Genomic DNA, 24,628 nt, shown 5'->3' on the forward strand with positions numbered 1-24,628 from the left:
CATTTCACCAAGTAGTATTTCCTCCTCATTCAGCTATATCAAGTGATAAACTAGTTTAAGTACTTCGTCTGCTAACAAGAGTAAAAAATTATCGTGTGATTAAATTCAGAAATTTGGGAAGGAATTTGATGAACACTTTGGAAAAGGAGGTTCCAAGCTGCTAAATATGACACTCAGGGACTTCGACAATATTGTGAAGGATCTTTTATCAAAGATGAGTCAGAAAGAACCTGGAAATCTGAAGGAGTGCTCAACTTGGATGAGTGACTTCAAACCAGAATTCTTGAGGACTGAGCTGGAAGTTCCTGGTAAGCTATGGTTTCAGTTGGTAATCTGGAGAATATTCTTCCATTGCTAAATGAAATAATGGTTATTAAATTTCATTTTCGTTTAATACGCTGCATAGTTAAGACCTACAGAGTGACTATCTATTCTTACAAGCAGATAAAATTTTATTCTTTGTCAGATACTTTCTGACCATTATGACTTCTTCTAAGCAACTTTTGCAGGATGTAACATTTATTTAGGAGTTCCGCCCAAATGTATTACCAAAATCTAATAGCTCACGTTAAAATAAATATATACCGCTTCGCAGAAGGGGCGCTGCGCAGCGCTCTCTCTCTGCTGAAGCCAGGAGAGTCTTGCTCTCCTGGCTTCAGCAAAAGGAACCCGAAGCCTCCGGAGCGCAGTGCGAGTTCCCGCTGCGCTCCGGAGGCTTCATGTTCCTTTCGCTGAAGCCAGGGGAGTCTATCCCTGAAGCCTGGAGCAATGCAAAGCCTCCGAAGCGTGGAGGGAGCGCTCCCTCTGCACTTCGGAGGCTTCGCGTTGCTATCACTGAAGCCAAGGAGCCTGCATTCACTCCATAGGACGCACACACATTTCCCCTTAATTTTTGGAGGGGGGAAAGTGTGTCCTATAGAGCGAAAAATACAGTACCAATTGCAATGAATGATTGTGGTTGGAATTTATTTTAAAACCTGTAGTGGATCTAAGAGCCACAAAGTTAATATGTCTTGCTGGTGACACGTCTGAAGCACAGAATATGTGGGCTCCTGTGCGAGACACTTTTGCTCCTTATTTGCCACTGTTCAGGACCAAGTGCCACCATGTATCCTTAGCAGCCACAGTCTTTTCTAAAAGAAAGGAAACTGAGCTGGGGGTTGTTCCCTGAAACCAGTCTTTGTCCTGCCTCCTCTGAGTCTGACATGGTTAGCAGGGCTGATAACCAGCAACTTATTTTGAGGGCAGTTTTGCTGTCATGATCAGGATTGTTAGAATAATGTTGGGATCACACCCAGCACAAACAAGATCATGAGAAGAGTCTCTTAGCCACAGGAATTTTCTGCCAGTATAATGTTTCTACCTTACTCAGCAATTGTGGATAGGGTGGAGGGCATGCTGACCAGAACAGGAGGTCAAGGGACAGATTTTTGCTTTTCTTAATCCTTCCCTCAGTTGGAACCAGTGGGGGGGGGGGCGAATTAACCATGCCTACCACAGCCTGGGGCCTCTTAAAGGGGCCTTGCATCCAAGACTTCCTGTAACCTGGCTCCAGAATGCCCCATTCTACAGGATGCAGATGTCAAAAACACCACCAGCTTTACACCCATGGAACTCTCTGCAGCTGATTTTCCCCCCTCTCAGGGGTAAAGGGGCACTTTCCCCTCCATCCACTGGATCAGTAGGCTAGGAATGCACTGTTAATCGCATAAATGTTTGAAAGCTCAATTAAAGCATTACATTTTATTTATTCAGGTCAATATGACGGTAAAGGAAAACCATTGCCAGAATATCATGCACAAATTTCTGGATTTGATGAGAGGGTATGTTACTATATTAATGTGCATATTTTTTTCATGTGTCTATTGAAAGGTAAAGATATATTAGTAAGTGTGCATCGTGCATATAAACAGATATCACCCACATGTGGTGAAATTTTATATCTATAGTAACTTTTTTCTGCATTCTCACACTGCAGAGATGCAGATGGACTTTCTCCTATAACGTAAGTTATATATTGCAATGTTTTCTCACCCTTTCTTGAGTGAAAACCTTTCCCCACCCCATTTTGTCCAAGATAAAAGTTATGGAGTCCATCCGGAAACCAAAGCGTATAATTATCAGAGGTAGCGATGAGCGGGAATATCCCTTTCTTGTGAAGGGAGGAGAGGATCTCCGGCAAGACCAGCGCATTGAGCAGCTCTTTGATGTTATGAACACCATCCTTTCAAGAGATGCTGCCTGCAGCCAAAGAAACATGAAATTAAAAACTTACCAAGTTATACCAATGACTACCAGGTAGGCGCTTCCTGACCTCCTTCACGTATAGTACAGTGGTACCTCGGGTTACATACACTTCAGGTTACAGACTCTGCTAACCCAGAAATAGTGCTTCGGGTTAAGAACTTTGCTTCAGGATGAGAACTGAAATCGTGCTCTGGCGGCGCGGCAGCAGCTGGAGGCCCCATTAGCTAAAGTGGTGCTTCAGGTTAAGAACAGTTTCAGGTTAAGTACGGACCTCCGGAACGAATTAAGTACTTAACCCGAGGTACCACTGTGTATGTGCTCCAGTCTTTGTTGCATGAATTAGGAGGAGAAATGTCTTTACAGCAGGCCCACCATATAAGGAGAACCTTGGAACATCTTTTGTAGGATTGCTCACCAGTAATTGCAAACTGGCAATTTTTCGGCAAAATTTTTCTGTGTTGCTTGTTTAACTGCAAAGTTTTCTGTGTCTTCCCGTGAACTCATAATTTTAAACGTGTGAGATATCCCGAAGAGCAGGCTGTGCATCTTTGCACTACCCAACCATCTTCCTTGACTGTTTCCTATGCATGGTTTGTCTGAACCTATGGTCAGAACATAGGGAAGATTTATCTATAGAGAAACAGTAACAACCAGGTAAATCCATGCATCGGAGCAATAAAGGAAGAAGCAGCATTAGATGCCTATCATAATGTTTAGCTGGTGCTTTATACCGCTTTACAAATGGATGCATATAACTTGCTTGAGTGAAGCAGATTTTCCCCCCAAACTCTTGCTTACCTTTTTAATTCTTGTGTGAATTACATTTTAATACACTTTAAGTAGTGAAGCTAAAAACAAAAGAAAAGTGTCCACTAGTTTGCATCCTCTACATTTTTACCCCTTTATTAAATAACAATTTTCTGTGTTTGTTGTTACCTTGGCTATATTTTCTTTCAGACTAGGGCTGATTGAGTGGCTTGAGAATACCTGCACTTTAAAGGAGTTCCTTCTGAAGAACATGTCTGAACAGGAAAAAAACGATTATAACAGGTAATGAAGGTGCATAAATCTGTTTCTTGGATGTTAATGGCATTCTTTGGAGATAGCTGAAGAATTGTGACAATATCCATAGGAACAATTGGCATTAATCATCAGAAGTCAAAGTACTTCCTATCTTAGATTAATAATTGGCAGCTATTTGTTTAACGGGTGACACTTCACCTCTGACCTACATTTTCTGTCTCCTTCTTTAAACAAACAGCATGTATCACCCATGGCTTCTTCATCATTTTCTTATCAACAGATTGCTTTTTACAAGCAAAGGGTTTTTTTAAATGTTAGTTTGAATTAGGAAGTGAACTTCAGTCAGAATGGAGAGTAGTATAAATGCATGTTCAGCATTGAAATCAATGGAAATGGATTATAATTCCTGTGATGGAGAATAAGGAGAATCTGGAGAGCCACAACTCTTAACTTGCCATTGTGACCACAAACCATATCCAAAGCCTGTTCTGATCTTAGGACCAACTTGTACTCACATGAGCAAACCCTATGATGTTGAAAGCAAACCAGTAAGTGTAGTGACAGGCAGTGACTTCAGAGGGGGAATTGTGGCTGTTTTATTCTTCCTCTGTCCTGCTGTTGCTATGCTGCTCCAGAACTAAACCATGGTTTGGCTTAACATTATGTGTGCACCCAGGCTTGTGGTTTGTCTTCTCCAAACAAATCATGAGCTGTCAAATCAAGGACAAGCTTTGGTTTTTACAGATCATGGTTTGTTGAGAGTGAGACAAACCACAGCTTAGCTCTAGATAGCGCAATAGCAGTAAGAATGGGAGAAGATGAAAGTTTATCTTTGTGTGAACACTAGATTCTAGAAGTGAACTTTGCCTTGGAAGCAGAACATGTTTCGCTTCCTGTTGAGTGTGTTTCATTTGTAAAATTGAGTCCCCTGCTGGTATGGGAAAGCAGTTTAAGAATGTTTTGGTTTAAGAATGTACTTCTGGAACAGATTAAGTTCATAAACCAAAGTACCACTGTGTTGAAATTAAGGAGCATAGTTAAGTTAGTTCCATTATATTTCAGTGAGTCTGCTCTGAGTACGTGAGTTAAATACCACTCAGTATTCAAAGAGAATACTGATAAACATAACAATCATGTAGAAAGTACTAATATTCAGAAACTATTTCTTAGCTAGTGAAGCAAATTATAAGTTATTCTTTACAAGTTTACACTTTTAAGGAGGTAGTTATGGAATGAATTGAATTAACAGTGCTTTAAATGTATTGTGCCTCATTTGGAGTGTTTTTCACTGAGGAAGAACTTTCCAGTGTGTTCAATGCTGAAGAATCGGTTCATAAAGCTGTAGTAGCTGTATGTTACTTGGAAGAAGACAGAAGGAAATGACAAAGCTTGCTTAATGTGGTCACGAATGTGTTCTGCAAGTCAGGAACTTGTGTAATACTAGTGTGCCTATTGAAATAGAAATTTGCTATAAACAAACATTTAGGACAAAATATAGTAGACTCAGAACTTCCTAGGAGCTCGCTCTTCAATGATGCTTGGAAAACAGCATCTCCCTAAGTGCACTCTCAGAAACGGTTTAATTCATTAATTGCTCTTTAACAGCACAGTACCCCAATGCTTGTGGTGTTCCTTTCAGGTAATATAGAAGTAAATTACTTGCTTTCCCCCCTTTTTATTCAGCTACAAGGGTCCTCGTGCCGATTATACTGACTGGCTGTCCAAGATGGCAGAGAAGAATACAAGCCCTGTTGCACGCTACACATACATGTACAAGTGAGTCTTAGAAATAATTGTTACCCATTTATCTCTCAGTGGCTTGTGATATCATCAACCATGCTATCCTTCAACAGCTGTCCAAGTTAGGGGTGGGTGGTGTCACTTCCAACTTTGCAATTCTATGATCATGTGAGGCCCTTCTTCATTTGCCTCCTGCACAAGAGGTCTGGAGGGTGGCAACACTAGAGCTAGCCTTTTCTGCAGTGGCTCCTGCTTGTGGAATGCTCTCCCCAGGGAGGGTTGCCTGACACCTTTGTTACATATCTTTAGCTACCAGGCAAAAACATTCTTCTTCTTCCCCCAGGCCCTTTGGCCAACTAAACAATCCATGGCCTTTTAAACTGTGTGTGGGCGGATTATTTTGTTTTTGTTTGTCACAAAGTTTTGTATTTTTGTGCTTTTATATTGTAACCCCACCCTATGTTCCTTGGATAAGGGTGGTATAGAAATTCGAAATTATGGTGATCATTAAGTTTCTTCCCTTACTAATGTGTGGCAGAGAGATTCTGATTGTGCTGCTGGCTACTGACTCATGTCCACAGAAAAACTGGGAGTTACAAACCCACTTCTTCCTTTTTTAAAAAAAATATTCTGCAGTGATTGCATGCATATACTGGTGCCCCCCTTCCCCATTCCTGCATTGGCTTGAAGAAGCCAGTTCTTACAGAAAACATTTCTCAGGGCACCAACGCTAAAGGGCAATATCAAATGGTGCTATCCTGCTTGCATAACATATCGGCTTGCACAAACAGGAAATTCATTTCTGCAATCTCCCTCCACCCAACCTACTCTAGAGGTTGTGGAACCCACCAAAGCAGGTGGACAAGCAGCTCTGCCAGGTCTGCTGCTACCATGCCGTGCCCACCATCTCTGCTTGGGAATATAAGATAGCATATGGCCGGTCCAAAATGTTCAATTCAACCTAAGGGGGGAACAGTTGTCTCTGCTTGATTCCCATTTTCTAATTATGTGGTTATAATTGTCATTGCTTTGCTCACTTCTAGGAGAGCTGATCGTAAAGAAACAGTGATGTCTTTCCATCGCCGAGAGAACCGTGTTCCTGAAGACCTGTTAAGGTGTGTTCTTGTGTAATATGGGTTTCAAAATAGTACCGAGGATTAATGTTGCTGAATGAAGGGTTGCTGCCAGTAATCCTCATATGGCTTCATTTTTCCACATGCAGGCTGCTGGCCCGCAATTCCTATTAAAAACAAAACAAAACACCTTGGGCCCTTCAAACTTCTGCCTGTACCACACTGATAATCATCTAGCCCCTTCTCCAGTTTCCGATTTATTAGCATGTGGGTGGAACAGTGAGGAAGATGGGCAGCTCTTTGTTCTGAATTCACAATGTTTCCCCTTCTTAGAAACAGCCGAAGCCAATCTTAATATGTATAAATATATTGCTTTTCTTAAGGAGGGCCTTTGTTAAGATGAGTACAACACCGGAGGCCTTGCTATCTCTGCGATCCCATTTCGCCAGCTCCCATGCGTTGATGTGCGTCAGCCACTGGATTCTTGGTATTGGAGACAGACACTTATCCAACTTCATGATCAGCATGGAGACAGGTGGCATGGTGGGAATAGACTTTGGACATGCGTTTGGTTCTGCCACACAGGTATTCTTTTCAAACTGTTTTTTTTTGAATATTAAATTGAATGGAATGCTAATAGGTCAGGGGGACTGTAAAGACTCAGAATCGCTCTTGCTTCCTCTTTGGGATATTTGTTTATTTTGCTTGTTAGTCAGGTGGAGCAGGATCTGTCCCCCCCCCGCCCCACTTTTTGAACCTTGCACACTACTTAATGACACTTTCTCATTTTCTTCAAAGTCTTTATTAGGCATTACAGATATAGACCATCTTAAAACATCCCTATGCAAAATTTTAAAAATATATACAAAGAAGCAGCCACAGAAGATATATAGTAATAGAACTTCTTGAGTGTCTTCCTGTTAAATCATGCTATTCATCACTCTAAGAGTTACTGTTGACAGAAACTCAGCCACCCTTGCACCTCCAGGTTAATATCAGACAGGTAGAATCTGATATTTTCATTGTGCCATGATGTTAAATATGTATTTTCCCTCTTTTTGGATAGTTTAAGTACAACCGTACTGGTTGTACAGTGGACAGTAGAAAAGAATATGTTCTACATCCGCAATGTCTATCATTTCTAGGGATGTTTAAATATCTGCCCTTAACAAAGGCTAAGGGGAAAACATTTAGTTGGGCTAACATAAATGCACTGTGTTGGGTTGGAACTACCATATTTTTCGCTCCATAGGACACATTTTTCCCCTCTTAAAAACTAAGGGGAAAAGTCTGTGCGTCCTATGGAGCGAATGCAGGGGGGAGGCAGGCAGTAAAAGCCCCCAAGAGCCGCACACAAGCTTCGCGTGGCTCTTGCAGGCTTTTCCCCAGGAGGGAGAAGGGACCGCCACTCCCCAACCTGTTCTGGGGGCTGGGGATGGGGGAAGCTCGGGCTGCCCCCGCCCCCAGGTCCGGGAGCGGAGGCAAGGCTGCCTGAAACCCCCAGAGCGCAGCAGCAGTTCGCACTGCACTCCAGGGGTTTCAGGCAGCTATCCGCAAGCCTTCGGAGAGCAGCGGGAGTTCTCGCTGTGCTCAGAAGGCTCACAGATAGCCACCTGAAGCCTGGAGAGTGGGAGAGTGCACACCAATCCCTCTTGCTCTCCAGGCTTTGCTTTGCTGGAGAGGCGCTGCACAGTGCCCCTTCAGCGAAGCGGGAGGAGAAATGGAAGGGGCTCCGTTTCTCCTGCCGCTTCACTGAAGGGGCGCTGAGCAGAGAGGGGGAGAATATTTTTTTCCTGTTCTCCCCCTCCTATGGTCGGGTGCGTCCTATAGAGCGAAAAATACGGTACTAGTTCTGATATATACCGTATTTTTCGCTTTATAGGGCGCACCTAGTTTTCAGAAAGGGAAATCAAGGAAAGAAATATGATTTCCCCCCCCCCAGCTCCGAGACCTTCTCCCTGCTATTCCCCCCCCCCCTGTACGCAACTCCTGCGGGCTTTTCGACCAGGAGGGAGAAGGGACTAACATGGCCAGTCGGTCCCTTCTCCCTCCTTGGGGAAAAGCCCCCAAGAGCGGTGCACTCTTTAAAGGCTGCGTGGGTCCTGCGGGCGTTTCTACGAGGTGGGGGAATTCCCCCACCTCATAGAAATGCCCACAGAAGCCGCACACCCTTTAAAGAGCGCGCAGCTCCTGCGGGCGTTTCGACCCAGCTTGTGGGGCTGGCGCTGGGGAGAAGTGCTGCTTTCCCCCATTGCCAACCTCAAAGACCGGAATCTCCTGGCTTCAGCGAAAGCAACGCGAAGCCTCCGGAGCGCAGGCTTCGGAGGCTTAGCTGAAGCCAAGGAGCCTGCATTCGCTCCATGGGATGCACACACATTTCCCCTTAATTTTTGGAGGGGAAAATGTGTGTCCTATAGAGCGAACAATACAGTAAGTGATCCTGTTATTGGTTGTATTTAACTCATAGAACTTGGGGGAGCAGATTTTCTTTACAGCTGACTCAATGTTTTGTTTTTCAATATCCCTTCATCTAATGTAGATATTATAAATATATAGTTCACTAAAATTATACATTAATTTCAAGTTTGTTGATCTTAATACAGAATTTTATTGTAACATCTGCCAAATAAAACTCAGTATCAAAGGTTACCTCTCCTCAGATATCCCTAACACGAAAGATGTAAAACAAGGATGTGTTCTGCCCCTTTCCTCTTTATTTTTATCAGATCTTCCATAGCACATCCAAAAAACAAAATCACATGCCCCCCCCAATTAACCAAAACCCAGTCCCACTTTTACTGTATGTGGATGAAGTGACCTTATTATCACTGATGAGGATAGGTTTGAATTGTCTTTTTCTTCAGTGTAATATTTTAAAAGTATGCATACTCACCTGGAACATTCAGGGAATAGTCCAGCCATTTTAAACAGGAGCTTGTTGTCATAGCAGAAGCCTGGAAAAATCAAAACATGGTATTCAACTAAGTTTTATCCAAGGAAGACCCACTGAAGTTAATGGCCCTAACTCCCCCCCCCCCCATGTTGAAGCATGACAATCTTTTTAAAACAAAAAACAAGCAAAACCACCTCTATCACTATAATACAGTATTAGTAAAACCAAGATGGTGAGGATCTGGGTCTCCAATTCATGGTGGCTACAGAGTGGATCACCTTAAATTGTTGAGTAAAAAGGCAGAAAGGAGAGAAAGATTTACATGGGCCAAAAACAGAGATGGCAAGCTGAAAGCTGCTGTAAGCTCCCTGAAGAAAAGGCAAGATAAACATATGCTGGTTTCATTGAAAGCAATTTCCCTTAAATATTATACTGAATTCTGCCTCTCCATAAATGACCTGTATGAAAGAATTATGAACCCTGGTGTATGAAGGAAAAGAGCAATTGTTAGTGGTTGAAAAATTCATAAATAATACATAAACTTTTATTTTTTCTTGTATGCAGTTTCTGCCAGTGCCAGAGTTGATGCCTTTCCGTTTGACTCGCCAGTTCATTAATTTGATGTTGCCCATGAAGGAATTGGGTCTTCTTTACAATGTGATGGTGCATTCCTTAAGAGCCTACCGTGCAGATCAAGATTTTCTCATTAATACTATGGATGTGTTTGTGAAGGAGCCTTCCTTAGATTGGAAAGTAGGTTCTTCTTTTCATCCCGGTTTGTCTAAACAAAGTGAAGAGGAATGGTTACGTGAATGCTGTAAGGTAGGGGGTAGCCATTGTGTTGACCACCAGACATAGTTGGACTCCCATCATTCTTGGCTACAGGCCATGCTAGCTGGGGCTGATGGGAACTAGAGTCCGGCAACATTGGCTACCTCTGCTGTAAGGAAAAGAGTGACTTGTAAAACTTCCTATTTGGTACACAGTGATATAGTCGCATTGTTGTGTTTGTGGCAGGGAAGGCTTGCCACAAACAGTGCATATGCCAGGAGGATTGAGATGGGAAAGAGAGGAAAGAAATTATGGGTGGGAATACCATTCATGAGAGAAGGGATTTAGGGAGGGAGGAAAGTGGGGTTAGGAGTTGGATAATGGGGGGAGGAAGAAAGATCTGGCTTAGAAGAGGTAGGGATGGTTTGAGAAGTGAGTTGTTGATCAACAGAGACAGAATTTAACGAAGAATGCCCCACAGTCTATTGCACAGTCTATTGCTTGGTAGGTCAGGGGGGACAATTACATGCTTAAGTATTAGCCAAAAGGTTGGGTGAAAACTCACGTTTTTAAACGATTCGTTACACAAAGTACCGTATTTTTCGCTCTATAGGATACACCCGACCATAGGACACACCTTGTTTTAGAGGGGGAGAACAAGAAAAAAACTCCCCCTCTCTGCTCAGAGCCCCTTCCATTTCTCCTGCTGCTTCGCTGAAGGGGCGCTGCGCAGAGAGGGGGAGTTTTTTTTTCTTGTTCTCCCTCTCTAAAACAAGGTGCGTTCACCTGAAGCCTCCGGAGCCCAGCGGGAGTTCCCGCTGGGCTCCGGAGGCTTCGGGTTCCTTTCGACCTGCTCTTTGGGGCTGGCGGGGGGAAGCGCTGCTTTCCCCCACCGCCAGCCTCAAAGATCCCTGAAGCCTTCAGAGCGCAGTGCGAGTTCCCGCTGTGCTCTGCAGGCTCCGGGTTCCTTTTGCTGAAGCCAGGAGAGTCTTGCTCTCCCGGCTTCAGCAAAAGGAACCTGAAGCCTGTGGAGCACAGCGGGAATTTGTGCTGCGCTCTGAAGGCTTCAGACGGCCATCCCTGAAGCCTGGAGAGCGAGAGGGGTCGGTGTACCCCTCTCGCTCTCCAGGCTTCAGCGAAAGCAACACGAAGCCTCAGAGTGTGGAGGGAGCGCTCCCTCTGCACTTCGGAGGCTTCGCATTGCTATCGCTGAAGCCAAGGAGCCTGCATTCACTCCATAGGATGCACACACATTTCCCCTTAATTTTTGAAGGGGAAAAAGTGTGTCCTATAGAGTGAAAAATACAGTGGTTTGTAGCTCATTAGTCTTTTTTAGAAAACTCTTCATTCAAGAGTGTGCAGCCTTCCAATGCCACCTTAGCACTGCTGGAACTCATGAAGTACTCATTCCATACCAGCCTGATAAAGTAAGAAATCCAGGCACTCACCCACAGTTCCTTTTGACAGCAGCATCACCTTTACCATAATCTGGAAGAAAGCTAACATGGGAAGGAGCCACCCATAAGGACTACTCCCATACAACCAGGACCTACCATAGCAGCATGGCAAGGGCACACACTGCAGGGTTCCCACTGTGAACAATCAGAAGGGCTTCAGAAGGGAGGAATTGCCTGACAGTCCTTTGAAGGATCTTAAAACAGCATTTTAAAATAAGATTGACTACTATAGTTATCTTTACGTCATTACTCTTCCAGTCAGTTATTAGAAAAGTGTGCACTTTCTGTATTGAAAATCTAAGCAATACTAAAGTAACCATAATGCCATTTTCCTATCATTTTTACCATATTCACGCCCCCTCAAATATCTAAATATCAGGCATGTCTGTCATGCCTTGTACTTAATATCATGCCTTATGCTGTGATGTATACTGTGAAGACTGCAGTATTGTTTTTCATGATTGGATATGTGCCATTTCTTTCCAGAATTTTGAATTGAAGCAGTTGAAAAAAGGAGGCACATGGACTAAGGAAATAAATACAGAGGAGATTAATTGGTACCCCATTCAAAAAGTAAATTTTGCAAGACGAAAATTAGCAGGTGCTAATCCAGCAGTGATTACCAGGTATATGTTGCTCTCAAGTGCTTTGAAATCTTCAGCGTGTCGATTTGCTTTCCTAAATGAGGCTGTGTGCAAGCACAGAACTCATAAAGTGTGTGACTGAATAGAAACAAAAATGAGTAATTGCTGGGGACCTGCAGTAATTATCTAGGTAAAATTGGAAGTTGAGCACCTTGATGCATTTGCAGAAAGGAAGCTCACATTTTTAACAATTAAAAATAAAGCATACTTCAAAAGCAGGGTCAATGCTGCAGCCCCATTGTCTGAAGGCAGGGCTGGCGGCAGCCAGGATTTCTTGTTTCTTTTTTTAACAAATAAACCAAAAGTTGAAGAAGAAATACTGAGTAAGGGAAAAGCTTACCTGTGCCTACAGCTCTTGAGCTAAAGAGAGAAAAATACCATATTGGCCCGAATACAAGCCACACCTTTAAAATTCAAGGGGGGAAAAGACAATACACAAATAAAGTGGGACCTCTGGTTACGTACTTAATTCGTTTCGGAGGTCCGTTCTTAACCTGAAACTGATCTTAACCTGAGGTTCCACTTTAGTTAATGGGGCCTCCCACTGCCACCGGGTGATTTCTGTTCTCATCTTGGGGCAAAGTTCTTAAGCCGAGGTACTACTTCTGGGTTTGTAACCCAAAGTACCACTGTAAAAGCCACTCCCTTAAAATTCCACAAACACTCACACCCGTTCCATTTTACCATATGTCTGTTACAGCAGCGATATCATAAAAGCCAATTATTGTAAGGTCGCGAATTTAAGCCACACTTTAACTTTTCATGGTTGGAATTTGGGGGAGGAGTGAGGCTTATAGTCAGGCCAATACGGTATAGCATCTGAATAGGGAAACTTGGGTACACTGCTTGATTTTAATATCAGTGATTTAATATCATTTTTTAAAGTGATGAATTACGGCTGGGCCATGAGAAATCAGCTGCCTACAGGGATTATGTTTCTGTGGCACGAGGAAGTAAAGAATATAACATACGAGCCAGAGAACCAGAGGATGGACTATCAGAAGAAGCACAGGTGAAGTGCCTTATAGACCAAGCCAGAGATCCAAATGTCCTTGGCAGAGTTTGGGAAGGATGGGAGTCCTGGATGTGAAAAACTGAATCCTCATCAGTGCCTGTCTGCTAAGATTACCAGAATATTTCAGTTTATCTTGGAAGTGAAGACTGATCTAACTGTGTAACAAAGAAGATGGTATTTAATGCACATGAGTCGAAGTTGTGACGTAGCAGAAGAATTTCAATGATATATGCTGACAATTTGTTAATGTCATATTGTTTGAGGTATTAAACTAGGGAAACGTAAATCATTATGTTTACAGCTCAGTAATTACACATTTAATTGCTGTTGCTAATGAAGGAAAACAAAACAAAACACTGCCTCCCCAAAACTTAGGAAAAGCCAAAAGAAAAATCAAAGTTGTGACTTTGCTATAGGCAGAATCACAATCTTACGTTCTCTAGTGATTTGCTATTGATGTAAGTAGGCGACTTGCACAATTATTTGTGTTAATTAGTGCATCTTTGTCTGCACCAGATGTGTGGTTCTATAACAGCTAACCTTAAGCTGACATTTGAGTATGTGATTCCCCAAATAAGCAGCAGTAGTCATGCCAGTTGTCCTTAGGCAATAAAGAACTAGCAACAAATTCGATATCTCCTGAAGATGTTTTCTTTCTGTTGCCAACTTGCCTGTAATTCTAATAATGAAGCAGGCAAGCTGAAAGGAGAAAATGACAAAATAGTACCACCGCTCTTAAAGGTATTTTTGAATTACAACTTCTGTTGCTCCCTAACTTGGATAGGGGCAAATTTTGCTTTTGGAAGATCAAGGAATATTTGATACTGAGGCATGTTGGTAAAATATTACTCAAGTTATTTTAGAATAAGTCTTCTCTTTACTCTCCCGTGACTTCCTGTACATTGTGAAGCACAGCTAAAAAACAGTTCTCTCTTATAAGATATACATTTACTTGGTTTTGCACTGAGGTTTTCTTCAATAGTTTATTAGCAAAGGAAAAGCAGAGTGAAAACCTTGAAACAAATATTCTGTGATTAGTGCAATATTTTGAATGAATGGGCATTATTTGACAAACCTATTTAAATTACCTTCATTTCAAAAAATGTAATGGTGCTGATACTTCTGTAGCTTCATTTTGTATTTTAAAAACATAAGAATGCAAAAACAGTTTAGAATACATTAATTAGATATGTCCTAAAGCCACTTTTTAAAAAAAGTCTCTCCGCTTACAGAGAAATCTCCACAATAATAGAACGGTTCACCTTTTATATATTTGTTATCAATAAAAGTGTCAAGATTGGAAAGTGTTTTCAATATGACTTCAAACAAGTGTGCTTGCATGTCTGTGTCATTATGTGCATTTCAGAGTCTGAGCAAGACACCTTTTTGCACAGGCCTTTAGGAGTAGAAGATGGAATCAGCACATCTGTCTGATTTAACCGTTATGGTTTTATTGTACTATACCAGGGGCATCCAACTCCCAAGAGACTGCGATCTACTCACGGAATAAAAAACTGGCAGTGACCTACCCCTTTTTGTTGGGCTTTTTTTAGGGAGGAAAGTCCCATTTGGGAGTAGTTCAGGTAAAAGTTCTTGAGCTTTTTTTAGGGGACCAGAATGACCTATTGGACAACCCTGTACTATATGATTTACTGGGATTGCATGGTTAAGGGTGGACTAAAAATTCTTATAAAGTAAAATAAATGCATTATTGCAAATACAATTTGATAACACAGAAGTATGTGATAAGATGCAACCACTCACAAATCAGATATCTGCCTCAGATATCCTTTTGTTCATTCCCTCATCTTACAGAGCACTTTACCCTCCAAGCTTACAGGTCAAAGTTCCAAGTTTATAATTTAACCAAGTCCTTAATTGATAGTCATGTATGCATAGCAGCGTTTTCAATCAGGCAGTCTGGTGGAAATGACATAGCCAGCAATAATTAAGATTTCAAAGGTGGAAGATCTGGTTGTCAAAAGGTTTAAATGTCCAAGGCTACAGTTTAGTTCCCCCACCCTTTGCCTCCCCTGCTCAGTATTACTAGGTTGCTCCCGGTTCCAGCCTCCCCAGCACTGCCTATCATGCTCTATACAAATTTCAAACTCATTCTCTTGAGTGCTAGTGGTTAAGCAGCCAAAACAGCACCATCCACACACAAGGGCCAAATCTGCAAGGTTAGGGGAAATCTAGTCAAGGCCCCACCCCTGCTTTATGGTGAAATAAGAGACATGGACACAAGTATTTTAGGTTAATGGGCTAAAAAAGGCCTCTGCAGGAAGTCACACATGGGTTAACAATCTGTAGGGGGAGGTTGCTGGTGCAAATAAACTGGAAACCTTCCCCTAGGAGTCACCCCACCACCTGGGCATCGGACAGGAACCACACAGTCAGATTCCTTTAATGGAATACCCTTCAAGGGGAGGGGTAGGTGATGGCCACCACCTCCCCTCCAACACACAACATACTTTCCAATGCCTAACCGCCAAACCTAACGAGGTATGTGAAAAACCAAGTGGCTTTAGCCAATCTGCCAAGTGGAAAAAATTCCTACCAGAACCCTTCAACAGGCGACCAACCGAGGTCCATAGCAAGGTCAGGTGTTGAATGCATGACATTAGAGGGAGGGCGGTCGGGAGATCCGTGCGTGCAGGATCCAAACAGGTGGAGCTCGGGGTAGCTTTAAATGCAGCAAAACCATGCTGAAATGTTAGTCACTAGGACCATGGCTCAGGCTACCTTAATGGGCCCTTTCTGTCAATGTTTCTGCCTCCATGGCCAAGCAATGGTTCTGACTATTTGCAAACTCTCCTCAAAAAGGGAACAGTGGAATTATGTCCACACAAGGCAACATATATCAGAGTGATGTTCTGGAGAATAAAAGACCCAGTGCAAATTGGCAGTTTATTCTGTTAGAATTTAATCTATTTTCATTATTATTGTCTTGCATTGTTACTTCATACAGTTGGTCAGTTCTTTGAAGACAGCAAAAAATAACATTTGCTGCATGTCAAGCCAGTATTAATCACACTCCTTTCTAACAGGACAATGCATTTTCCAGGCAGAGCAAATGATTAAAGTTTAACTACCTACCTAGCTAAACATTCTCTGCTGCTAACATACACTCCACTATTTCATCTCTACTGCTATGTAAAGTGACAAACCTTTGGGGCCTTTCCAGTGAGGATACTGGATACTCTTTAGTGCTCACAAAGACAGTCAGACCAAAGCTTTGGTATTAAGTGGCTGCAGCAACATTAGCAGAAACATGAAGTTCCAATAACAACCAAAATGAAACTAATACTCATAATGAGATAGTAGATTGATAGGGTGGGGGAACATTTTCATGACCAGCAATAGATATGTTACTCTTAAAGTAAAGGTAAAGGTACCCCTGCCCGTACGGGCCAGTCGTGTCTGACTCTAGGGTTGTGCGCCCATCTCACTCTAGAGGCCGGGGGCCAGCGCTGTCCAGAGACACTTCCGGGTCACGTGGCCAGCGTGACGAAACTGCCCTGGCGAGCCAGTGCAGCACATGGAACGCCGTTTACCTTCCCGCTATAAAGCGGTACCTATTTATCTACTTGCACTGAAGGGTGTTTTCGAACTGCTAGGTGGGCAGGAGCTGGGACCAAAAGACGGGAGCTCACCCCGCCGCGGGGATTCGAACCGCCGACCATGCGATCGGTAAGCCCTAGGCCCTGAGGTTTTACCCACAGCGCCACCCGCATCCCTTATGTTACTCTTACATACTGATTATTAGGCCCTCCACAATCCTAAACCAGTGAGCCATGAGAGTTGTACCAAGCTGATGATCAGTTTGATGTTTCCAAACTCAGCCCTACCTTGTCTTTCCTCTGCACTCCCCCAAAACTGTGGCTATGGTAGCTACTGTAGCACCTGCAGATTTCTGAGCTGGCAAGGGAATTTTCAACTACACAAGCATCCCCCACCCCCAACATCAAGGGAGTAGAAATAAAAGGCAAAACCTATAAACCAGGGCTCTTCGCAGACAACCTAATGGTCACAACACCAGACCCCATAAACAGCCACCTTGACCAAAGAACTCAACACATTCACAATGGCGTCGGGCCTACAGGTGAACTTTACAAAATCTGATGACATGTGTTTCAACACTATGATCCCTCATATCCAAAAAGAATTCACTGACACCACACACAAAAAACACAACCTTGCTGCACCAAATCCAGATAGTTAAAGTTCTTGATTATTTGTACCCCTAACTGTACCTCCACAACTACAACTCCATATGGGGGAAATTAACAAAGACTTGAAGAAATGGAATAAAGCCAACTTCACCCTCTCAGAATACCCATGATCAAATTTTATAACGCAACCAAAAGTAACCTACCTATTCCAAACTCTCCCAATGTGAATTTCCCCAACCCAACTCCGTAAATGGCAGAAAAAAGCTACATTCATTGATCTCACACAACAAGCCATGAATAATACCCAAATACCTGCATCTCCTCTCCTCAGCAGGAGGATGAATTCCCAACATAGAACTGTATTACATCACCAACCAAGTGTGCCACACAATCCCATACAACCTAGTAGATGAAACAAAACAATAGGTGCATATGGAGATGGATACAATTCCCACAGTGTACCCATTCCTCCCACAAATTAAGGAGAATCCCCACAACACTAAACAGGTTCACACAGGAAAGAAAAAGTAGGAAAACTACCCCATCCCCATGAACCCCCCTGGCTCACCACCCAATATTCTACCACACAGCCCAAAGCTTCCAAATAAAAACATGGCACACCAAAGGCCTACACTGCATAACAAGACATCTACAAAATGACAAACCAACACAGGAAATATTAAACAAACTAGGAGACTATTGTAGTCTCGTGCTGAGCAACAATGAGCAGAGCTAAGGGGAGTGGGAGGCCAGCCAACCAGAAGAGTCTCTGAGGTGTACTTACCTGGAGGCAGAGTTGGTAGCCAAAGTCAGGTCCAGTCCTAGGGTCAGGCAAACAGTAATCCATGTGGTCAAGCGGTCCAGGGGCTTAGGGAATCGGATGGTCAAGGGTCAACAGAAGCAGGAAGCAACAAGGTAGGGCCAGAAACTACAAGCATAGTTACCAGCACCTGACTGCTGCTGGAAGCTCTGCTTAAGAAGCCTGAAGCCAGCTGGTTCTCATCAGCTTTCTCCTCTGAGTCCTTGATGGCTGATCAGTTGCAGGTGGAGTCACTCCCCCTTCGGGCTGCTGTTCAGCAGGCAAAGCTGACTCCTGGCCCATGACAGAGACACTCAAATATCCTGGCTGACTCACAACCAACTACACACCTGCTTAAATAATCCAGCAATAAAAGCAGCAGCCACTAGGCCTGACTGCCTTTGAAAAACTCCTCCTAATAACTGAGGAACACAGCAGGGGGATTACAAAATAGTAGTCCATGGCCGCTCACAATAAAGACCAATGAGAGAATGAGATAGGATATGAAATAAGCCCTACCCAATGGTCTAAACCAGTGGTTTTCAACCAGTGTGCCGTGGCACCCTCAGGTGCCTTGAATGATGGTCAGGCCTCTTAGAAAAGCTAAGCAACATATTGAAATTAACACTGGGACAAACAAAAGAGGATGCCTTCACCCTGGTATGGCTTCCCTTCAGGACCACAACCTAAACTCCCCAACAGCAAATGAATTGATATGGCTAACCCAGGCATCCCCAACCTTCGGCCCTCTAGATGTTTTGGACTACAATTCCCATAATCCCTGACCACTGGTCCTGTTAGCTAGGGATCATGGTAGCTGTAGGCCAAAACATCTGGAGGTCCGTAGGTTGGGGATGCCTGGGCTAACCTGACCCAACGACCCACCCCCCATGCACGCAACCAAAACTTGCAACAATCAATGAAATGCAGCCAACCAGGCATTGGGATCTCCTTTATCTCACACCAACAAAAACAAATAAATGAATAAACTAACTAACCACATGACGCTGACACAAATCTCCACACATAAACCATCATTACCCCACTTATTTCTCTCACATCTCACTCCTACTCACCTCCCCTGCACTTCACAATGATAGCAGTGGCTTACAGCAAATGTAACTGACCTGCAGAAAGGACTTTATGAACTGAAAACAGAGACATATGTACCTTTGTCATCCATTAAAATCTCTCTATAAAAAAAAAATTTTTTTAAACCCTATACAAGCACCTTACCTTACAGCAGCCTTCTGCACATGTGGCAGAAAGCATCCACATCCAGAAACCTATTTCCTATAGATAGCTCAGCCTCTGCTGGATAAGGGCCAATGAATTTTGTTTTTTCTCTGCAGATTTCACTGGTTGTGCTGCCCTAGTCCCACTATTATTAGTATGTTATAAATATTTAATTATTTTTTTAAAAAAAGAACAAATACATAAATGTAGTTTTCTGATGTAACTGAAAGCCTAGGAGGAACATGGAAAGCTGCCTTATACCAAGTCAGACTGTTCATCCATGGTGCCCAGTATGGGCTAGACAGTACTGCCTAGCAGCCATTCCCAGCCCAGACTGGAGATGCCAGGGATGGAACCTATAACCTTTTGAATGCAAAGCATGTGCTCTTATCTACAACCCTTTGCTGACCCAGTGAATGAGAACCCATCTACATTTTAAACTCACATTTCGTGAATGACATTGACATGGTACAGTATTAAGAAAACTGGGACTTGTACCTTAGTGAGGGTGCTGAGACACATCTGCCGGAGAGTCCCAACCTGTCTCATAAAACTGCAATTCTCAGTATCCCTCAAGGAGAGGGAATAACTGATTGGACAGATTTCAGCAAAATACCAAGCACCTTCTACGTCACACTGGCAGTTGAATGCACATCTCTCCTGAATGCCACCAAATTATTTCCCTATGGATCATACCCTTAAGCAGAAGGAGAAGTGGAGAACCTGTGAGGTTTTTCTAGGAGCTAAACAGGAGGCTGAGCTCTGTGGATGCCCAAGTGCAAGATGCCAAACCAAGGATTTTATTCATCAGTGGTTACCTGCTAGGTAGGTAGGTAGCCTGGATTTTTTTAATCCTTGCCCTTAACTGAGACATTTTACCAGTTGCCACTAGGCTCACTTGTTGTTGTTGTTTACCCATATTCATAAATAAATTGTTAGTTGCACTGTTAGTATACTAGGTTGTCATTAAGTGTCCCAAGGCAAGCTGTGAGACTTGCAGTGCAACTTTAGAGTTTTGTTGCTGAACATTTTCATTTGTTTGCAATAGCTGTCAACTTGCTCTAAAAAAAACATACAAGGAAAAAGTGCTGTGAAGCTTGCATTTTTTAATAAACCAACTGTGCTAAGCTCAATATGCTTTGTTGTTGTGATTCTCTAAATAATTTGTGGTACTTTACCTGAAAAATACCTCCTACTTAAACTTCAGTCTGTGCTATTTTTGGCCTTAAATGTTTCCTCCTTGGAGGAATAATTGTGGAAAAGCTTACTAAATGTTTTTATAGATATTCCTCCCTTTCTGATGTTCATTTTCAGCATTAAATTTATGATTTCTTTGTCCTCTACTTCATGCATGCCTATTTCTAATGGTCATATGGAAACAGAATCACCTGTTGTTACCTGCAGTTTGCACATATTTTTATCATCCAGAATATTACAACTGTACAGTATTATTGCGATATTCAGCCACAAGGGGGCAAAGCTTTGACGGTTATACTAAGGAGATAAACCAGCGGGTATTTTCTGTGGCAAGTAAACATAAAAGCAGCTACAGAGGGGGAAACTGGCATGGCAAAGCAAAAGAGAAATATTACTTTGTGTCCAATTACTTTGTGTTTTTAAAAGATGGAACAGTTTTACGTCAAGGGCTGACGAGGAGGCCAGTCCATATTTTGGCCATTTTTTCTTGCACTGAAATGGGAGTAAAATGTCACTCAAGTCTATAGCAAGGGAAGTTAACTTTTAAAAAATTCCGATGGACTCAGATATCCAGCTTTAAGGGCAACGTTGGTAAACGCAAGATAAGCTGACTTTCGGGATCTTTTCAAGGCACCTCCTGCTATTCTAATCAGCGTACCCCCGACCCTTCTGACGTTATTATAAATGTGCCTCTAGCCTGCCTTGCTAAACTAACATCCAAGGCCTGGGTTCAAATGTCACTTCTGGGTTCAACTGGCCTTCAGCGAGTCGCAACGATCTACGACGATTCCAGGAAGGGAGGCAAAGTCAGGCGAAGTCGCCAACGGGAATAGCTGCAACCACATGTGGCTGCCAGAAGCAAAACCCCAGGGCTCCCCTTCTCTCAAACGCTGCCGTCGGTTCTCTTGACGTCTCACTGACATCAGTAGCTGCGCTGCCTAACCCAAAAGCAATGGGGGGAGGCGAGCGGTTGTTAGGAACAGATCCATTCCTACAAATCCGGACGCAAGCACAGAAAAGAAAACAAAATGGGGAGAGCACCCAGGAAATAAGCCAGGAGGGCTCCTGCGCCATCCCAACCCTCCCCCCCCCCCGCTGCACATTATGGGAAATCCCACCACGGCTCCCAGCGGAAAGTGCTGCCCCGTGCAACTTGGGGTGCGGGGGCTTAAGCTTCGTGCGCCCCAGATGTCCCTGCTCCAACTGCCCTCGCTACACCTGGTAGGACGGCGTGTCGCCCCACTTTCTCCTGCGCGGAGGGCTTGAGGAATTTGAGCTGGGGAGGGAATCCGCTTCAAAGCCCCTGGGCCGGAGAGACGATACTGTCGCTGCTCGCGGCTCCCCAGACGCGGCAGGACACCAACTCGAGTGGGTTCGGGCCTTTCCTCCCTCCAGGGGGCGCCCTCGATGTACGGCAGTGGGGGGGGGAGTGGGCGGGAGGAGGAAACGGCAGTCCCCGGTCGCTGCCCTCCGGATCAAAGGTGGCAAGGCGGGGGGGGGGGGAGAGAAGGAGAGCACATCCCGCCCAGACCAATCCCTGACGGCTGCGGCTGCTGCCGCTCCCGCCGCCCCCTTGGCAGCGAGGCCCGAGAGCGCGCAGGGCTCTCCCCGCCCTCCCTTCCCGCCCCGCGGGGCTTCTCCAGCAACACCCTCCCGCAGTCACAAGGGCCAGGAGGTGGGGCCCGAGGTTCCTCTATAAAGGGCCGAGGCGGCACCTCGCTGCCAGGTTCACCCTGCCCCACACGCACACGTGCAGCTCCGGACAGGAGGCGAAGTCCGGCGTGAAGCAGCGTCCCAAAGAGGAGCCGACGGGCGGGGGAGGCCGAAAGCAAGGTGCCTGACTCTGAGGCAAAGTCCACGCCCTGCCAGGTGCGCCGCCGCTCACACACGCGCGCGCCGCCTCCACCTGCGAGCGGGGAGAAAAGGGGCTCTCCGCCCGCTGCTCACTCACCTCGCGGCCCCCGGGCCCTCCATGAGCGCCGCCACCCTGGACTGCCTGGACTCGCTGTCGTGCTACAGGAGCTGGTCCTCCCTGGAGCCCGCCAATTTCTACGACGCCAAGGCGGGCGGCGCGCTGAGTCCTTCGTGCAAAGCGGGCGGCATGAGCGCCAGCGCCGAGGAGGTCTCGTCAGCAGCGCCCGGCGGCGGCGGAGGCAGCCGCGACCTGGCCGAGCTGAGCGCCGCCGCGCCGGCCATGTACGAGGACGAGAGCGCCATCGACTTTAGCTCCTACATCGACTCGATGGCGGCCGTGCCCAACTTGGAGCTGTGCAACGACGAGCTGTTCGCCGACCTCTTCAACAGCAACCACAAGGGCAGCGAGCGCGGAGGAAGCAGCGGCGCCTACGGGGACTACCTGCCGCCGCCGCCTCCTCCTCCGGCTCAGCACGCGCCCGCGGGCGGCGCCTTGGCCAGCCTGCTGCACGCCAGCGTCCCGCCGGGCCCGCTGCGCGGCGCCGTCAAGCAGGAGCCCGACTGGGGCGACGAGGCGTCGAGCTCGGGCTCGCTGCTGCCCTCTCAGATCGCCACCTGCGCCCAGACCATCGTCAACCTGAGCGGGCAGCCCACGCCGCCCACCTCCCCGGAGCCTCCGGGCAGCGCCTCGCCGTCCAGCTACAGCAGCCGCTCGTCCGGGTCGTCGTCGTCGGGCGGCGGCAAAGAGCGCGCCGCCAAGAAGTGCGTGGACAGGTTCAGCCCGGAGTACCGTCAGCGGCGGGAGCGCAACAACATCGCCGTGCGCAAGAGCCGCGACAAGGCCAAGCGCCGCAACCAGGAGATGCAGCAGAAGGTGGTGGAGCTGTCGGCCGAGAACGAGCGGCTGCACAAGAAGTGCGAGCAGCTCACCAGGGACCTCACCAGCCTCAGGCACTTCTTCAAGCAGCTGCCCAGCAACCCTTTCCTGCAGGCGGCCGCGGCCACGGACTGCCGGTAACCGGCTGCAGAGGGAGCCGCCCCCCGGGCTGGCTCTGCCACAGACTTTGAACTTCTTCAGAATACCTCAGAGCGAGCCGCACAGGACTGCAGCGGGGGCTGCGCGGGAGGGAGGGGGCTGCGGGGAGGAGAGGCCTGCGGCGGCGCCCCGGACTGGGCCAAAGGGCGCCTTTCCCCTCTCCGGACTTCTTCCCTGCTGAGGAAGATGCAGCCTAAGCTACAAGGCCGGAAAGAAACGCCTCGTGAAAATGTGTTGCCTTTCACGTTTCTTTCTTCGAATATGGGCTAAGCTTGGGTCTTTTAACCACAAAACTTGCCAAAAAAAAGGGTGAAAGAAAAAGCTAAATGTCTCCTTTTATCTTCCTAAATTATTTTTGTAATGATAGTTTTCGTTTTTCTACATCTATCTTATACGGATGCAGCTACGGTACTTTGTAAGAAGCACATGATTTGCAAATACTTTTTATTGTAAACAGCAAGAGGGGGGAAACAGACTGAGCATGCTCAAAACTTTTATATAAATTTTTACAGCATTTCTAAAAATAAAAAAAAACTTTTGAATTTTACTTTTGACTTTGTATTTATTATGCTGGGGGCAGCTGCTGAGGGGATGCAGCAAGAAATAGTGCTCCATGCAAGAGATAAGTGTGCGGTTTCTTGACTTTAAGCATGTAAAAAAAGGCACCATGATTAATGCTGTGTTAAATGACATTTAAATGCCAGTTTTATGGTGGACAGATGCTAATAAAACGGGAGTTAAAGGGAAGGTATCCATATTGTACTCTGCTCTTTAATTGCAAAAACACACTAGCTGCAGATTTCTGCAGCCAGGGTGGGAGGTTAACCCTGCATAAGAACCAACTGTATGCTCCTAACTCAGGGTTTCCTAAACTTGGGTCTCCAGCTGTTTTTGGACTACAGTTCCCATCATCCCTGACCATTGACTCTGCTAGCTAGGAATGATGGGAGTTGCAGTCCAAAAACAGCTGGAGACCCAAGTTTGGGAAATCCTGCCCTAACCTCTAAGAGAGAAGCTGAACTTTAAGCACACACTCAGTGCAACTGCACACACACATATATTTGGGGGGAATACATAAAGGGTTGTAGCCAATTAAGTTTTACTCAGATTACACCTCTTTAAATTAATGCACCTAAATTGTTTCTGTTCATTAATTTTTGTTTGGTCTACCATGAGCAAGACTAGCATTGGATCCACATGTCATTTTCAAACAGGTACATGTACACCATGTTTCCTGAAAATGCCATCTTTACATCAGAGGGCAGCATTGCAAAGTGGTAAAATCTCAGTGCAAACAGAAGGTGGTTTGGTTAGGAGATTGAATAGCTAGCAGAAGTAATTTTAAGCAGTGATTGTAATGACGCTTGCGAAGGCAAATGAAGCCACAGAAAGATTGAACCTGTAAACAAGA

At 45.1% G+C, this 24,628-nt stretch overlaps 2 protein-coding genes and 1 long non-coding RNA gene across 4 annotated transcripts in view; 2 read left to right on the forward strand and 1 right to left on the reverse strand.

Annotated features, from left to right (window-relative positions):
• The window catches only part of PRKDC (protein kinase, DNA-activated, catalytic subunit), an 81,940-nt gene extending 67,770 nt beyond the window's left edge, over nt 1–14,170 (forward strand). The window contains exons 77-86 of the mRNA XM_083450857.1: nt 110–308; nt 1,756–1,823; nt 2,078–2,298; nt 3,205–3,297; nt 4,954–5,046; nt 6,054–6,125; nt 6,467–6,668; nt 9,541–9,729; nt 11,691–11,830; nt 12,734–14,170. Coding sequence (XP_083306983.1) covers nt 110–308; nt 1,756–1,823; nt 2,078–2,298; nt 3,205–3,297; nt 4,954–5,046; nt 6,054–6,125; nt 6,467–6,668; nt 9,541–9,729; nt 11,691–11,830; nt 12,734–12,938 — 1,482 coding nt within the window. The 3' untranslated portion in view covers nt 12,939–14,170. The remainder of the gene's footprint in view (nt 1–109; nt 309–1,755; nt 1,824–2,077; nt 2,299–3,204; nt 3,298–4,953; nt 5,047–6,053; nt 6,126–6,466; nt 6,669–9,540; nt 9,730–11,690; nt 11,831–12,733) is intronic.
• On the reverse strand, nt 192–21,360 carry LOC310682537. 2 transcript variants are annotated; one of them, XR_014513956.1, is made up of 5 exons: nt 17,820–21,360; nt 8,977–9,037; nt 3,046–3,095; nt 2,035–2,241; nt 192–354 (listed from the first exon to the last, which is right to left on the reverse strand). It is a non-coding gene; the product is annotated as an uncharacterized lncRNA (long non-coding RNA). The 2 variants fall into 2 exon arrangements; XR_014513957.1 differs by lacking the exons at nt 8,977–9,037; nt 17,820–21,360 and adding an exon at nt 3,184–3,272.
• Nucleotides 21,361–21,967: 607 nt separating this feature from the next.
• On the forward strand, nt 21,968–23,764 carry CEBPD (CCAAT enhancer binding protein delta). The gene has a single exon (XM_083451681.1). The coding sequence runs from the start codon at nt 22,240–22,242 to the stop codon at nt 23,197–23,199; it is 960 nt and encodes a 319-aa protein (XP_083307807.1). The 5' UTR covers nt 21,968–22,239; the 3' UTR covers nt 23,200–23,764.
• The last annotated feature ends 864 nt before the right edge of the window (nt 23,765–24,628 follow it).

The sequence above is a fragment of the Podarcis tiliguerta genome (assembly GCF_965153285.1).
Source record: "Podarcis tiliguerta genome assembly, chromosome: 7".
Taxonomy (NCBI): Eukaryota; Metazoa; Chordata; class Lepidosauria; order Squamata; family Lacertidae; genus Podarcis; species Podarcis tiliguerta.